We start from the raw sequence: 17,471 nt of genomic DNA, 5'->3' as shown, positions 1-17,471 counted from the left end.
TCCCCATGTCTCAGCCCATCACAAACTGCAGGTATTTACATAACACATATGTGTCCATTAATTAAGTTCTGAAAACAAATAGGAATATTATCCTTAGATGGTCTGAAAATGGAGGAAGAGCTTCAATTCAAACTCGCTGATCTTGGAGCAAGCAAATGCCCTTTTTTACAAGTTTGGTAGGACATTGTCCACTGTTTGTACAAAAAAAATTCCTCTGCAAAGAGAATGGAAAGATTTAAGTATTTATTGCCGTCAGGTTGTGCAATAGTCACAAACAGAAGTACTTAACAGAATTATTTACAGCATGGCTGCTTCTAATATGTCACACACGTCTTGCCTTTCAACAGAGTTGATGTAACTTTGATTCTGCTCTTCCAGAAGAATATGAAGTCATAATCCTCCTGCCTTGGTAGTTGTCAAGAGTTAATTCCATGAAACTGGTCCCTAGCACCAAACTGGTATAGGATCTTGTGCCGTGAGCAGAGGGTTGAAGTAGAACAGTGGTCACCAACTGATGATCTATGGATCACTTGTGGTCTGCAGAAAAATTATTTGCACTTTGTATATTGCACTAAATCAGGGGTCCTCAAACTACGGCCCCTGGGACGGATACGTGCAATGAACGCTTGTGTTGCTGCAGAGAGTCTCCTCCTTTGGGGTAGAAATTCTGACTTGGGGTCTGCTTCAGCCTCCTGGTAGGGGGCTTTGGGCAAAGGCTGGAGGGAAGCGCTGCTGGTGGCGAAGAGCCGGAGGGCCTTGTTCCAGTGGGACTGCATCATGGCCTGGAACTGGCTGACCATCTCAGCCCACCGAACCTCCAGGGGCCAGTCCCTGGCCTCGAACTCCCACAGGTCTTCCCTCTGCTTGGATAGCCTATGCTCGTAGTCCTCAGTGAGGTGCTTCTGCTGAGCCTCCTTTTCGGTCAGATCCAATTTGAACTGAGCTGTTTTGCCAACTGTTTCTCCTGGTGGCTGCTTAGCTCCAGCAACTGCTTCGTGTTGGGGCCCTAAGGAGCCCAAGCGGGCGGGCGAGAAGCGGCTGGGAGGGGATGGGCGAGTAGAGGCCAGCGAGGCGACCCTTGATGTGAGTGGCATCAAGTTGGACATGCCCACCCAGTCACATGGCCACCTAGCCACGCCCACCCAGCCAGTCATTAGACAGATCATATGAGTGACCTGCGGGATTTAAAGTTATGGATTTAGTGATCCCTGAGGTCCGAAAGGTTGGTGACCCCTGAACTAGAAGACCTCCAAGGCCCCTTCCAGCCTTGTCATCCTTTTTCACTGATAGCTAGACTGCTTTGAACAGAATTGCTAGGAATCGTGCCCTGAGCCTAGTTTGAGCCGACGTAGGTCAATTGGATAGGTTTTTGCATGCCATGCTTGCAGACAAATTGGCCACAGAGAAAACGGCCGACCGTGATTATTTATACTTCAGTGAGCGGTAGTGAAACTGGGTTTTTTCCCCCCTGCTCAAAGACACGCACAAGGAAGACCTTGGAGGTGTTTAATTTCGTGCTTTGAGCCCTGCTGGGGAACCGACGGCCTTTTAGGTGTTACTTAGCGGCAACACCCCTGCAGCCCTAACCAACATAGCCAATTACGAGGGACGCTGGAAGGTATAAGTCAGCAACATCTAGAGAAGCAGGTTTGATGTTATGGTTTACTCCTCCTGCTACGCCCGTAAGATTGCCTGGTTTTATGTTAATGACGGGGTAGGAAGACCTCATCCCCATCCATCACTGAATTCTGGTTTAAGTGTACCGTATTTTTCAGTGTATAAGACGCGCCTTTTTCCCCTCCAAAAAAAAAAGGTGGAAAATCTGGGTGCGTCTTATACACTGAGTACAGCATTTTTGGCCTCCCGAAACCCCACCCCTTCACCAAAATGGCCATGCATAGCCTTTAGGAGGCTTGCAGAGTGCTGCTGGGGGCTGGGGAGGGCAGAAATGAGGGGGAAATGGGCCGGGTTTTTTGCTCAATTGTGCCCCCCCCCCAAGCCTCCAGGAGCACTCTATAAGCCTCCTAAAGGCTATGCATGCCCTTTTTATTGACAAAAAATGGGCTGCTTTTTGCTTGTTTGGGGGGGTAGCCCCCCAGGAGCACTCTACAAGCTTCCTAAAGGCTATTCATGCCCTTTTTTTTTAAAGAACCGTCCCATTTTCGCAAAAAATGGGCCATTTTCGGGAGGCCTGCAGAGTGCAAAAACTTTCCTTTTTAATTTTGCCTCTTCAAAATCTTGGTGCATCTTATACTCCGAAAAATACAGTAGTTTTCAAAAGTTTAATCTGACTAGTTCTAAGGTTTCAGCATTTTATTTTCTTACCTGTTTTATAACTTATCAGCCGCCCTTATAGGTGAGATGGGCTACATGACATTTTATTTTAAAAAATAAAATAAATGCTTCGTAAGGATTCCAACTGGCCTCTTGATTTCAGAGTCCTGACTATTCGAAGAATCGGAGAAGAGCACACCAGCTTCGCTTTTCCTTCTGAACAGTGGCTAGTTTTGTTCTCCAGTTTCTCCCTGGAGTTGCATCAAATACTGATTTCAGTGTCTATTTTTTTCTTTTTTGAAGGGGCCTCGGCAGAATCATCACAAGAAGACCTGCCGTCTTGTGAAGGTAACATGTTCTCTTTTGTGTGTGTGTGAGAGAGAGAGAGAGAGAGAGAAACCAATTTGTGGAGCCTTCACACAATTAGAAGCAATCTAGAACCTCATGGTCCTGTAGGTGAGACCTGCCCACACACTGTTGTCCTTCTGAAAGGACCACAGTACCTGGCTTGGGGCACCAGTGCAGGTATTTCAAGTTGGAGGTGGCTAGTGAATTAAAAAGAAGACCCTTCCCCATCCCGTTGTGTACCGGTTCCTATCTTAGCTCATTTTTGTTACTGTAACATTTTATATTTTTGCTTGTGTTGTGTTATAAGCCAACCAGAGTTGCTTGACAGTGAGATGGGCAGCATATACATTTAATAAATAATGGTAATTACGGTTTCCAGTAGTCATAGGAGCCTTGGGTGCAAGGACTCGAGAGGTGGGCAGAAATGCCAAATCCGGTCCGAGCATCTGGCTGATTGCGCAGTGAACAAATGACGATTAGTCCGCAGCTCAAAAAGAACATGAATTGGGACGATTGAGCTGATGCAACCTCTTTAACCTGCTTCTTTCTATTCTTCTAGGGTCAAACGTTGCCATTAGCATGGAAATCTCCGAACCAGTTGGTAAGAAATCACTGTTTGCTAAAACTTTACGGTCTGGAGGTTGTTTTCTACATTGTAGTTGGGAAAAAGTAGTTGGGAGAAAGGGCTTCTGTGTTAAAATAGCCAAATCTTACGAAGAGTATCTTGCTTTACATTATTTACTTACAATCAACCTCCAAGTTGTTCCTGCAAAAGGGAGGTTTCAAATGTGTTCCCCCACCCACCCAAAAAAACAACTCTGGGACAGAGGAAAATAAATAAAAAGTGGAACTTCAAACAGGCACCCATTCTGTAGCCTTGCTAAACCTTCTCCTCTCCTGCCCAGCCCTTCCCAGGAAAGCCACCCAAAAGCCCTTCCCTCCGTCAAGTAACTGTTTGTTCCATCCTAGTAGAAAATGGAGAAACGGAAATGTCCCCCGAGGAATCATGGGACCACAAAGAAGAAATCATTGAATCCGAGTTAGCAAGTGGCCCTTCCGGTGACGCGGGGCCCATCGAAGAGAGCACCCAGGAGATGACGGAGGAAGAGGAGGAGATGCCAAAACCCAAATCCATGGTGGCTCCCCCGGGGGCTCCGAAGAAGGAACATGTGAACGTGGTGTTTATTGGACACGTAGGTAAGTTCCTCTAGAGAGCCCCAGAGACGACTTGGAAGCCGATATTCAGACATTGTTACCTTCCGGTTCTCCACGGACTTGGCCCCCTAATCCAGTGTTTTTCAACCTTGGCAACTTGAAGATGTCCGGACTTCAAGTCCCAGAATTCCCCAGCCAGCGAATGCTGGCTGGGGAATTCTGGGACTTGAAGTCCGGACATCTTCAAGTTGCCAAGGTTGAAAAACACTGCCCTAATCTACTGCAGGAGAAAAGCAGGCAAAACGAGGGGTGGGGGAGGTGGAGTTAAGCTTTGAAACGGAGATGAGCACCGCCCCCTAGAGTTGGGAACGATGAGCACGTATGTGCGAGGGGAACCTTTACCTTTTCCTTTAGTCATCGGAAGATTACAAATGTGATTTTGAACCAAAGAAATATGAGGAATGTGCTAGCAGGACTTCCAACTAACGATTTTTATTGAAAACATAAGCTTTGGTGAGTGGCAGCTCATTTGACCAGATTCAGGCAACAGAGCTCACCAAAACTGGTTCCTCTTCAGTAAAATTTGGGGAAAGTACTGAATTATTTCCCCCATCATAATAACACCTCTCTCCTCCTAGTGACTTCATTAAATGCTTAGCTTTACCTTGGACCGGATTCAATCGGGAGAGGGAAGGTGATTCCTGTTTTTCTGCTTAGCTCACGTTTGTGTGTTTCTCTCTCTCTCTCTCTCTCTCTCTGGTGCCGCTTGCTTCAGTCTTTGCAGAATGGCGCTCATAATTGATAATATAGACCAGCGTAATCTGTTCTAACTGGATTCCAAGAAAAGGCACAAGTAGGAGAGATTGGGTGGGAATAAAGTAACTTTTTCAGAGCTATGATTCCTAAAATTAGGAGAGAATCTCTCTCTGTAAAGGTAAAGGTTCCCCCTGCACATATGTGCTAGTCGTTCTCGATTTTAGGGGCAGTGCTCATCTCCGTTTCAAAGCCGAAGGGCCAGCGCTGTCCGAAGACGTCTCCATGGTCATGTGGCCGGCATGACTTAACCCTGAAGGCGCACTGAATGCTGTTACCTTCCCACCAAAGGTGGTTCCTATTTTTCTCCTCAACTTGGCTCCCTAATCTACTACAGGAGAAAAGCAGGCAAAACACGGGGAGGGGGGGGGAGTGTTAAGTATGTGATCAGTTTAGAGTAGTTGCATTGCCACTAACAGCCTATGTCCAACCCCTTTTGAATTCTCTTGCGCCTTCTGTGGCACCAATTTACTTTAGGTGTCGAGATTCTTGTGTATAGGCTTAATCCAGGGGTATCAAACTCAAGGGCCACATTTTGCCCACGGGGTGCTTAGATGTGGCTCACGGGGCCACCCTGGAAACGCCAGCACGCGGTGCCTCTGCCAGCAAAATCGGAGCTTGGGAGGGCCTCCTGCGCCTCTCCCAAGTCCCGTTTTCAGCTGCGACAGCCTCCTGCAGCCCTCTGCCAGCGAAAACGGAACTGGGCCGAGCTCTGTTTTCACTGGCAGAGCAATCGGGCCACCCCAGGTGCTCCTGACACGAGTGGTCTTGAACTGGCCACGCCCCCCCCCAGCCCTCCCGAGGGGAAACTCAACCCTGATGCAGCCCTCAATGAAATAAGAGTTTGACACCCCTGCCTTAAGCAATAAATCTTTGAACTGCAACCTAATGTATGGTCCTCCTGCTTTGCATCTCTAGGTGTATTAAAGGATTACAGTAAAGAAGTAGACTTTCAGATGTTGAAATGCAATTTCCCAAGTCCCTCAAAAAAAAACTGGTTTGTTTGATCGACTATGTGCCATTAACTTGTTTTTAACTGCTAGATGACGTAAATGGGTAGACCACGTCAATAGATAAAAAATGGTTCACATACCAATTGTAGTACAATCGGTGCTACTTATCAGAAATTTCTGAAATATGTAATCTGAACGATGCTTCTTCAGAGAGAGAAGAATTCCATCCTAAATTATTAGCCCTCTTATGATTATATAGGGCAAAAGCATATGATGATGGGAAAATCAAGTCCTTTACCATAAAAAAAGAATTAAATAGCTTAGCTGCTCACGAAAAGCTAATTTTAAACATCTTTTGTCTATCTTGTTTTTAGATGCTGGAAAATCAACAATTGGCGGGCAAATAATGTAAGTAATTTTTTTCCCCAAATGCCTACTCGATTCAGTCATCTTAAGCGTCCTTAAATTGACCTTTTAGTCTGAATCAAAGGGTATAATTGTAATCAAAGAATACTGCATCTGAAGCACTTATTATAAAATAAATTTCCATTTTTGTGAGAGCTTGTTCAAAAAAAATGGATAGGCATTATTGCTGTTCTCTCCACTTTTATAATGTGCCTTCCCAATTTGTTCTGAGGAAATGTTTTTGGGGGAAAAAAGCACTTTATATGCAGCTGCATGTTCTTGAAACTATCGACTGGCCAAAGGGGTTTCAACTGAAGCCATTTCATTCCTTAGTCTTCGACTTACAAGCATAATGGAGCCTTCCCATTATGTTCATAAGTTGTGACAGTTGCAAAATGGGTCACCCATCTGACCAACCTAATCTTGCAACCTTTCTGTGTTGGCCATTAAGCAAACGCTGTGGTCGTATTGCAAGATGCGCTAGGCGTAAAACAAAACAAACCTGTTTTAAATTGTGGTTAGGTGACCATTGCAAGTGATCCAACATGCAGATCAGTTGCCGGGCGCTCAAAATGTGGTCACGTGACTTCAGGGCGGGCCATTGGAATGTTGGAACTGGGTTATAAGGGCTTTTTGGATCAGGATCCATCAAAACTTCAGACGCTCACTAAGTGACTGGTCGTAAGTCAAGGAAACCTGCACTTACTCTTTTTTTTTAATGGAAAAAAAAAAACCCTGCAACTCTACTGAAACTGCTTTCTACATGTGTTTCTTCTTCATATCTCACGCACCGAATTCTTTTCAGGTATTTGACAGGCATGGTTGATAAAAGAACGCTTGAAAAATACGAAAGAGAAGCTAAAGAAAAAAACAGAGAAACCTGGTACGAAGCCTACATTTTTTTAATGTTTAACCCCCGCTTTAAATGATGATGACCTCCAGATGTGCTTGACCCAGCTTTCTTGAATCTCTTGAGTCTTTGAGCCTAGCTTGCTCACTTCGGAAGACAAGATAAGTTGTACATCGAGATAAAAATTAGGGGAAACGGATGCAACAGGCTAAATGCAACTTCTAGGTGGCTTAGTTATGGAGCTGGCTGGAAAAGGGGGAGCAGAAGTGAATGGGCTGCAGGGGTGCTCAGCTTACTCTCTGGGGAATTCTGGGAGTTGAAGTCCACGCCTCTTAAGGTTGAGAATCACTGAATTATATTTCTTGACATTCTGAGCATTGTCTGCCCAAGGAATGGATGTAATGCCAATTAAAAACGGTAATCATTCTAAAACATGCCCCCTGCCTGCTTGAGGAATCCCCTGTGTTGGTGTAATGTCATTACCAATAATTTCAATTTAGGTTCTTGCTCAGTTAATTATAAATTTGATTTATAACCGTATGGGTCCATCCACTGGGAAAAGCCCCGAGAGGAAAATTAGCTCGTCTGCCAAGTTCTTAGCAGCTAAGAAAAGTCTCTTTGCCACTGGGAGGAGACAGCGAGTTGGCAAACACCCAATAAAGGATAGACAGAGCCTTATAAATCAGTAGAATCAAAGTTATCCTGAGAGAATAAGCCACACGGAGTAGATTTTCCATAGGAAAGGATTTGCAGCATCTTGGATCTGGTTATTCCTTGAAAGAGATAACATGAAGAAACCTGTAAGCTGAACTGAGAAATGGATATCAACAACCTAGAATGTAGTTGCAATCTACCGTGTGTGCGTATGTCTATGTATTCACCATTCATAACAGATGTACAAAGGGGGTGTGGCTTCGATCACATGGTTGTGACCACCATCTTGACTTGTTTTACCCCCTCCTGCCTGCAGATACCCCTTGCATCCCATTTCCTGACTCGCATGCCAGAGCCCAAAACAAAATCCACAATTGCACAGAACAAGCATGTCCCAACGTTGGCACCCTTTTAAGACTTGTGGATCTCAACTCCCAGAATTCCCTAAACAGCTTGGCCAGCTGGGAAATTCTAGGAATTGAAGTCCCCGGGTCTTTAAAAAGCTGCCAAGGTTGGACACCCCGACAAAGTTGCCAAGGTTGGACTGCCGCAAAACAAAATCCACAACTAATTCCACCTATCCCACCGCAGTCCTATTTCTAAATTTTTTAAGATTGGTTTTAAGGTCTGTTTTTTAATTTTTATAAATCGTACAGGGGCTGTTTAATCTGATTTTTACTTATGTGTATGATTGTTTGTATGTTTTAAATTTATGCCTGTACACCGCCCCGAGTCCCTCCGGGGAGAGGGGGCGGTCTAGAAATTTAATAAATTATTATTATTATTATTATTATTATTATTAACTGCATAGAATAAGTGTCCAGCTAAGACTTGTGGACTTCAACTCCCGGAATTCCCTAGCCAGCTTGACTGGTTGGTGAATTCTGGGAATTGAAGTGTCCCAGGTCTCTAAAAAGTTGCCAAGGTTGGACACCCCTGATGTAGAAAGCATTTAACTTAGTTGTTGGAAAGGATGAGAATGTTTAGATAAGTTCTAGAGTATCATCTCTTAAATTGACCCGAGAACAATCAGTTTTATAACAGCTATTTCTTTTCTTTTTTTAAAAAAAATAGGTATCTCTCTTGGGCCTTAGACACAAACCAAGAAGAACGGGACAAGGGGAAAACGGTGGAAGTAGGCCGTGCCTATTTCGAAACAGAAAAGAAACACTTCACAATTTTAGATGCCCCGGGGCATAAGAGCTTTGTTCCAAATATGATCGGCGGTGCTTCTCAAGCTGATTTAGCTGTATTGGTAAGAGCCTTTCTTGTCTACGGATCGATTGGAAAACTCTTTTCATTCATCTGCAGGTCTTTGTATAGTTATGTTCTTTATTTTAAAATCGCCCAGTCGCTGGTAAGCGCGCTCTGAAAAATTAACACTAAAGCAGATTAAAAAGATATAACAAAAATGTGTAGATGTTAGGTTCTCTTATCAATCTTTGAAAAGTCCTCATACTGTAGAAATAAGAAAAAAACGAAGCAGTGTTTTTTGGTATGGTCTCAAGTTACTCACAGGTGAAAAGCTGAGGTTGCCTATGTATTAATATTAATATTAATACTGGTGATGTCGAGTTTTGCCCTTTATGTTTTTCAGTTTGTTGGGGTTTTCTTTTTTAGTCTATTGTCATTGTGTTGTTTATTTTTCCTATTAACTCCAGTAATCTATATATATAAAAATGGCTCGCTGTGTGTGTACCAGCATAACTCTGGAACGCCTCGAGCAATTTCAACCAAATTTGGTACATAGATGACGTAGTCTCTAGAAACAAATACTGCGGGGTTAAGACACCCCTAACACCCCTCGGGGTGGGTGTTCTGTTAAGATACAGCCTGTTGTGCCTTCAAATGGCTTCTACCGTACTGCCTTCAAATAGCTTCTACTGTACAGCGAAGTGGAGTTGCCATGGTAATGGCTTCACAGTACTTCACAAAGGGGCTCCCCCTGGTAAAGGGAAAAATCCTAGAAATTAGAAATTTCATTTGGTCCGGACATTTCCCCCCAATAAATAAATACTCGGACAACGGCAGGTTTTCAGCTAGTAAAATGATAAAAATGGCTACTTAATCGTTGCCCCACAGCACGCTATAAAAGACGCATTTGAGCACTTCTCAGCTCACCGTGTGTTAAGGAGATTAATATTGTGAAACTGGGAGCAGTGACAGAAATTGCTCAGACCTGCCCCGTATGGGCTTGTAGGGATTCTCAGCATAAAACATTAAAACAAAGCCTTCTTGTTTGAGAGCTGCCTTGTCATCTTCCTCACCTCCTGCCCAGAGGCAAACCAGATTGCATTGTAGCCAAACCTTTCTAACTGGACTCCTTCTTTCCATCAGGTAATCTCTGCAAGAAAAGGAGAATTTGAAACAGGTTTCGAGAAAGGAGGGCAGACGAGGGAGCACGCCATGCTAGCAAAAACAGCCGGCGTAAAACACTTAATAGTCCTCATTAACAAAATGGACGACCCAACTGTGAACTGGAGCAACGAAAGGCAAGTCTTTTGTGTTTAGCTTTGTGCCAAAGTTGGATGTTTTTAAGAGTAGCCAGCATTTGCCTGGCATTTGTAGAAAATGGTTCAATGGTTAAGACGTTGGGCTTGTCAGCTGGAAAGCCGGCAGTCCCAGTTCGAGACCCAAGTGCCATGCGATGGGGTGAGCTCCCGTCCTTTCTCCAAGCTAGCCGTTCGAAAACATGCAATCACGAGTAGATAAATAGGTACCAACTGTTCTGGCCCAGGGAGATGAATAGTTGCCTGCCACATCTATTCATCTCTGCCCCCTTAACCAAAATGGCCATGCAGAGCCTGTAGGAGGCTTTCAGAGAGCTCCTGGGGGCTGGGGAGGGCAGAAATGATTCCCCCCCCCCCCCGGAACATTCTATAAGCTTCCTAATGCCCTTTTTTTGGACAAAAATCAGGCCTGTTTTTGTGAAAAACGGGCCATTTTTCGCTCGTTTTTGCCCCCCACCCGCCCAGGAACACTCTACAAGCCGCCTAAGGGCTATGCATGCGCTTTTAAAAATAAAATAAAACGAGCCTATTTTCGCAAAAAACGGTCCATTTGGGGGAGAGTGCAAAACCTTTTTTTTTTTTTTAAATTGCCTCTTCAAAACCTTGGTGCGTCTTATACTCCGAAAAATACGGTAAATCTTGAGTTAAAAGGGATGGGATTCGACCGGTCTGGGCAAACAGGTAGCTCTGACGATCAGCTGGGAGCGAACCGATTCGCTCTGACGACCTGATAGGCCCGCCCACCCGCCCGTGCTCTTTCCCTACCTTTATCTTCTGGGCTGATTCATGTGGCAAAGCGGATTCTCACGCCTCAGCTGGGTTAGTCCCCCAAAGTAATGCGGAAGCAAAGATTTCTTTAAACTCCGCACGCGGGCACAGCGAAGGGCGTGACCGCCAAACGGGTTGTTAAGCCGGCAGGATCTCTCACCGCTGGTTGAGTCTTAGGGGTCCGTGGTCACGTAAGGTATTAAAGGAGATCCGTGTTGAAGAAAGAGCCACTGATGTAGATGCTGTCGTTGTGCGACCGACAACGTTGAACCGCCAAATGCTCTAATTTCCTAGCCAACATCTTGTGACAATGTGGCTTCATGGCTCTTCTCAACATCTAATCTTTTTTTTCTCCCCTGCGCCCGATCTTTCAGGTATGAAGAATGTAAAGAAAAACTGGTGCCATTCTTGAAGAAAGTGGGCTTCAACCCCAAAAAGGACATTCACTTCATGCCCTGCTCGGGACTGACCGGAGCGAATCTCAAGGAGCCATCTGACTTCTGTCCTTGGTATATGTAAGTATCTCCTTGAACGGGGTCCCTGCTTTGCCACAATTTGTTTTTCCTAAGGTAAAGGTTCCCCTCGCACATATGGGCTAGTCGTTCCTGACTCTAGGGGGCGGTGCTCATCTTCGTTTCAAAGCCAAAGAGCCAGCGCTGTCCAAAGATGTCTCCGTGGTCATGTGGCTGGCATGACTTAACCCTGAAGGCGCACGGAACGCTGTTCCCTTCCCACCAAAGGGGGTTCCTATTTTTCTACTTGCTGTCAGTAAGGACAGTGGGTTGCTGCTGGCATTACTACCAGTTCAGCACGCAAAAAGTTCTTTGTTTCCAGAGAGTAAGTCGCCTGTGTACCAAGTTTGGTTGAAATTGCTGGAGGCACTCCAGAGTTATGCTGCTACATACAGACACACAGACACGCACAGAGCCAGATAGATAGATGATAGATGATAGATAGATGATAGATGATAGATAGATAGATAGATAGATGATAGATAGATAGATAGATAGATAGATAGATAGATAGATAGATAGATAGATGATAGATAGATAGATGATAGATAGATAGATAGATAGATAGATAGATAGATAGATAGATAGATGATAGATAGATAGATAGATGATAGATAGATAGATGATAGATAGATAGATAGATAGATAGATAGATAGATAGATAGATAGATGATAGATAGATAGATGATAGATAGATAGATAGATGATAGATAGATGATGGATGGATGGATGGATGGATGGATGGATGGATGGATAGATGATAGATGGATAGATTAGATGGATAGATTAGATGTCCATCATCAAAAACGTTCTATAGATCTTGATCCTGTATTCCTCTTTTGTTTTTCTCCCCCCAGTGGGCTACCATTTATTCCATATCTGGATAACTTGCCAAACTTCAACCGATCAATTGATGGACCAATCAGGCTGCCAATTGTTGATAAATATAAGGTACGTAACTAAATAAATATATGGTATATTTATATTTATGTCGATCAATGTAAGTATGCTTCCAACATGAATGTAGTAGTGGCAGTTACGCAACTTAATCTGGAAAGTATAAAACTCTTGCTTCAGGGGGCCAGTCACATGGCATAGCTAAGTTAACTCTTGGTAAGGGAATCAGACCGTGTTTTGACCATATTCTCCTAACCTGGTTGTTTTTTTCTCTCATTCTCTCCTTCCCCCACATGAAGGATATGGGCACGGTGGTGTTGGGAAAGCTGGAATCGGGGTGTATTTGCAAAGGACAGCAGCTCGTGATGATGCCAAACAAGGTATACATGTTTTCTCTTTAAGCCTCTTTCAGATCTAGCTGTTGTGGCCCAGTAGCTTTGGACAGTGAGGAGGTTGGGGAGGAACATGGGCCAGTCCTGGAGTCTGGGGAAGGCTCTGATGAGGGCTCTGTGTCGGAGGCAGAGAGGGGGCCAGGGCCGTATGCCAGTTATCAGCTGCCTTCGGAGTCAGACATCAGTGAGGCAGAAGAACAGCTGGAGCCTGTTCCCAGTGTGCGCATGCGCAGAGCTGTCAGACTAAGGGAACAGCTAAAGAACAGGGGTCGACTTGGGAGTAAGGCAACAGGTGGACGATGAATGGCCCCTCCCATAGGAAATAAATAAAAAAATAAAAGAGGAGCAAAAGGGGAGTGGAGTTTGCAGGAGACAACTAGTTCGCTTAATTGGTTCGAGACTCCTTGCCAATTTTTGCAGATATGGACCTGGCAGCTCTCCAAGCCAGATAAGGTCTGTGACCGTAAATCCTCCCTTGAAAGACTTTGCTGGATGTGAATGAGCAGAATTCACAGCAAATTAATAAAAGGGTTATTTGTCGGGACCAGGAGTTTGCTTCATGCTCTCGGGAAGCCTCGGTCAGAACACTAGAAATGTGTTTGTTTTTTTCTGGAGTGTCCAACCTTGGCAACTTTTAAGACTTGGGGACTTCAACTCCCAGAATTCCTCAGTCATTTGGACACCCCTGGTTTAGTTAAAGGAACTCTTTAATTTTGGACTGCTGATCCATAACAGCAGCTAACAGGGTACCAATCACGAGTGGCAAGACGGAGGATGACATTTTGCAGGGATTATCAAGTGAACTGAAAACCAGGTTGCATTATTAGCTCGAAATCTGATCTGCAAAGTTTCTCTTCTTCCTCTTTCCCGTAAAAGAAAGTGGCTGCCCTGTTGTTTAAGAACAGAAAGTAAATAGATACTCCTATTACAGCATTCTGGGGCCTCCCATTTACCACAGGAATTGTTTAACAATGAGGTTGTCACGCATTTGGATTGTTGTCTTCACCTCAAACGTCCCACAGTGGTTGGCATTTATTTGAGCCTGTCCTATATTCTGCAGTATCCTTGAATCTCTGCACTCAAGCAGGAGGTAGAGATGAAACGCAGTTCTTGGCCAAACCACTCCCAGGTCTGCGGATATATTCTAGAAATAGAAGCTTGAACGAGGGAGAAAATAATGGAAGTTGCTAGAACGCAGCTTATCTATTTGTACGTGCGGCCTTTTCAACGTTTCGCGATGCAGCTTTCACACAAAGAAACTATAAATATAGGGATACAGTATTAGCAACTCTCAAATGCATAGACCTGTGCAGAAGACATGTACCCCAAAAGCAACATTTGAATAGAAATTACCATAAAGAGGTAGGATTCAGAAGAAACTTGGCATGAATCTTTTTAAAGCTCAGAAACTATTAAAACAAAGTAAGAATTGGGGTCTTAAAAATACAGACAGATTACTTTGAATATTTCAAAAAGATTGTTTTAAAAAAAGGGGGAAATTTCTGATATGGATTAGGATTCGTGCTGGCCAGAAGTTTGCTTGCTTTTGCTGAATTTTAACTGAGAAATATGTGTGGGTTAACTTCCTTAACCATCTGCTTTCGCACTCTTAAAAATGCCTGGTGACCAAGGACAGAGTTTGGGTCATCAAAACCTCGAGCAGATGTTCCCCTGGCATTTACCCTTCCCGGAAATTTTCCTGAAAGGCAGTTCGAATTTCACACGCAGTTGCATAAATATCATACCTCTCTAAATAGTTGGCAGGAAAGCAGCAAAAAAACTCCCAAATCCTAAAGAAGCACCATATTCTTCCATATTTAGTGAGAATCCTACTACTTTAAGGATATGGAAAGCCAGCCAGGACAATAATAAAATTGACTTGGTTCTTAAGGCCTGGGTTAGTAATCAAATAGCTCTCTGCTCCTGCCAGTCATTCTTTCTGCCCTGATTCTTGCCTTCAAAACAAATATATTTCTCAGAATGTTTGCCTTCAAAGCAAGGGACTTCATTTCGCAACTTCGTTTTGGCTTCCTACCAGTTCTCAAATTTTAAGTGGATTGGGATGTGGTTTCAGAAGCTAAAAATAACCAGTACGAAGGTTGTCTGGCTTAGGGCCATGTTGGGGTCCTAGTTTTCAAAAGATTGAAGACCAAAGCCATCCTACCTTATTTCGTTGGGCCAATCCAAACATCGGGGGGTCCAGCAAGGTATCGGAACAAAAAGGGGCACATTCCTGTTCCCCCACCCCAACAGGTGTTTCTTTTTAATTCAAAATACCTTTGATTCGTTTGATATGTGTGTCTTAAAAAGGAATGTTTTCCTCTATTGGGAAGCTTGCTTGCCAAAAGGGGGAAAAAAAAACATTGGTTGTGAGTTCCTTAAGAAAAGAACAAGAAAAATTCCAGGTTGGGGAAAAATATGTATTTAGTGGTTGTGACGCCTTAAGAAAAGGAATCTTCACATGTTATTTCTGGAGTAATAAAGTGATAGCAAGTAAAGTATCAAGATGATGAGGATAATTAATTAAATGTATATGACACCCAATTCCAGAAATCAATGTAGAATAGGTAACACTATCTGTGCTAGATAATCATCAACATCAATGCTAGATAACATTAGTGCTACCTAGCACTCATGATTTTACCTACCGTGTTTCCCCCAAAATAGGGGTTTATTTTCTTTTGACCCCCGAAAGAAGCACTTGGCCTTATTTTCGGGGAGGTCTGATTATTTTAAGATGCAGGCGGCAGCAAGCGTGGTCACCGCACGGCTGCTGCTGGGTTGCAATATTTTCAGGGAGAGCTTATTTTAGTGCATGCGCTCAAAAGCCCAATTGGGATTGTTATCCAGGGAGGACTTATTTTCAGGGAAGCAGGGTAGTTGGGTAATGAGATCCTGCAAGAAAACAAGCTCAGAGAGCACCAAGGATCCCATAATTCCATCCCAAGCTACAAATACTCTCTTCTGCTGCCATTCTGGGATGTACCGAGTTGAAATAAGAAAGAAGAATGGGCTTGACCTGCAGAAATACCCTGAAAATAAGACCTCCCCGGATACTAAGCCCAATCGGGTTTTGAGCGCATGCGCTGAAATAAGCCCTCCCTGAAAATATGGCAACCCAGCAGCAGCCATGAGGTGACCACGCTCGCCGCCTCCTGCACCTCAAAAATAATAAGATCTCCCTGAAAATAAGGCCAAGTGCTTATTTCGGGGGGGGGGGGGGTCCAAAGAAAATAAGACCATCTCTTATTTTTGGGGAAACATGGTATTTATTTGGCCGGCCGTGTTGCAATTGTAAACCCCAAAAGCAAGATGATCTTTTTGAAAAATGCCGTTATTTAATGGCATCCGGAAAAAAAACTCCAAATCACGTAAGTGAGAGGTAACATCACAGCCTTTCGCACGACCCTAAAATATTGTTAAATATGCGTGACGTTTCATGCCTTCGACCACCCCATCTCTTTCTTTTTTTTTTTCAGCACAATGTGGAAGTCCTCGGAATCCTTTCCGACGATGTAGAGACCGAAGCCGTGAATCCAGGTGAAAATTTGAAGATCCGACTGAAAGGAATCGAAGAGGAGGAAATTCTCCCGGGCTTTATACTCTGTGATCTGAATAACTTGTGTCATTCTGGACGCACGTTTGATGCCCAGGTAGGCCTCCAGAAAAAGGTCTGTTCTCTTAAATAAGAGACTCTAGGGAACGGTGCTCATCTCCGTGTCAGTGCCATTGAGCCAGCGCGGTCCGAAGACATTTCCACAGTCATGTGATCAGCATGATGTCACGGAGCATTGGTGGTGTGGTCTGTCGGCCGCAGGCCCCTCCAGCAGCCAAATCAGGAGGAGGAGGTGTGGGAGTGAAGGTCATCATCAGGGCAACCTGAGAACTCCGAGGGGGAAGAGGGAATGGAGCTGTCAGAGAGAGAGAGAGACAGAGGCGGAGCCTGGGCTGTCCGTCAGCCCTCAGATGGAGAGTCAACAGCCCCCAGGCCTTGGAGGTGGCTGATGAGGAAGAGGAGGAACAGCTGGGTCCAGTGCCTGACGCGTGGATGTGCAGAGGAGAGGAGAGCAGTGGAAATCTATGGGACGGTCCTTGGGACGGAAGAATCACCCCTGCTAGTAAAGCTCCACCCTTGGGATAAAAGGCAGGGGGAGGAGATGAATAGATATGGCAGACAACTATGCATCTCCCTGCCAGATGGACGCATTAGCCTGTGCTGAGAGAGAATCTTTTTGCCGGGGCTGCTGAGGGCTCCTAATGACGGAATGTTTGAGTTAACTTCAGAGGGCTTGTTGTGTTTGGGGAGCTGGGGCAGAACAGTTGGTACCTATTTATCTACTTGCAATTGCATGCTTTCGAACTGCTAGGTTGGGGCGAGGACAGGAGCTCACCCCCATCACATGGCACCTGGGTCTCGAACCAGGGCTGCCAGCGCCTTAACCATTGAACCATGGCCACCGTTGAGCTACAATTTATTTAGAACAAATGTGACTGGAATCGAGTTGATTGAACCTGGCCTCTTCTTTGATTACAGATAGTCATCATCGAACACAAATCTATCATCTGCCCAGGTTACAATGCGGTGTTGCATATTCACACCTGCATTGAAGAAGTCGAGATAACAGTAAGTGCAAACTATCTTCCTTTTGAGGATCGACAAATACCAAAGACAGAAAAGGGGTCTATTAACTAGTCTTTTTTAGGGCAAAGTGTCTTTAAAAAATAAAAAAGTTCAGGGAAAAAAGGCCATTTTAGCCCAGCTTTTCCCAAATGTGCTTTTTTTTCAAAAGGGAACTGGACTTTTGCTTTTCCTGGAAGAGGTTTCGCTTCTCATCCAAGAAGCTTCTTCGATTCTGCTCCAGAACTGAAGGCTGCGGAATTGAAGAAGCTTCTTGAAAGAGAAGCGAAACCTCTTCAAGGAAAAGCAAAAGTCCAGTTGT

At 44.4% G+C, this 17,471-nt stretch overlaps 1 protein-coding gene across 2 annotated transcripts in view; it reads left to right on the top strand.

Moving 5' to 3' along the window:
• Positions 1-17,471, top strand: part of GSPT1 (G1 to S phase transition 1) — a 31,510-nt gene that overhangs the window by 8,046 nt on the left and 5,993 nt on the right. Inside the window, exons 2-13 of one of the 2 annotated variants that reach the window (XM_081965912.1) lie at positions 2,578-2,622; positions 3,182-3,223; positions 3,595-3,819; positions 5,918-5,951; positions 6,754-6,831; positions 8,527-8,707; positions 9,790-9,944; positions 11,105-11,245; positions 12,100-12,193; positions 12,439-12,519; positions 16,011-16,184; positions 17,066-17,155. In XM_081965912.1, the coding sequence (XP_081822038.1) occupies positions 2,578-2,622; positions 3,182-3,223; positions 3,595-3,819; positions 5,918-5,951; positions 6,754-6,831; positions 8,527-8,707; positions 9,790-9,944; positions 11,105-11,245; positions 12,100-12,193; positions 12,439-12,519; positions 16,011-16,184; positions 17,066-17,155 (1,340 nt within the window). Of the gene's footprint in view, positions 1-2,577; positions 2,623-3,181; positions 3,224-3,591; positions 3,820-5,917; positions 5,952-6,753; positions 6,832-8,526; positions 8,708-9,789; positions 9,945-11,104; positions 11,246-12,099; positions 12,194-12,438; positions 12,520-16,010; positions 16,185-17,065; positions 17,156-17,471 lie in introns of both variants that reach the window. The other variant, XM_081965911.1, reaches the window with a different exon arrangement.

Source organism: Natrix helvetica (genome assembly GCF_964273705.1).
Source record: "Natrix helvetica genome assembly, chromosome: 13".
Classification (NCBI taxonomy): domain Eukaryota; kingdom Metazoa; phylum Chordata; class Lepidosauria; order Squamata; family Natricidae; genus Natrix; species Natrix helvetica.
Note: the sequence above shows the minus strand (reverse complement) of the source record. Positions and strands in the feature narration are given on the sequence as shown.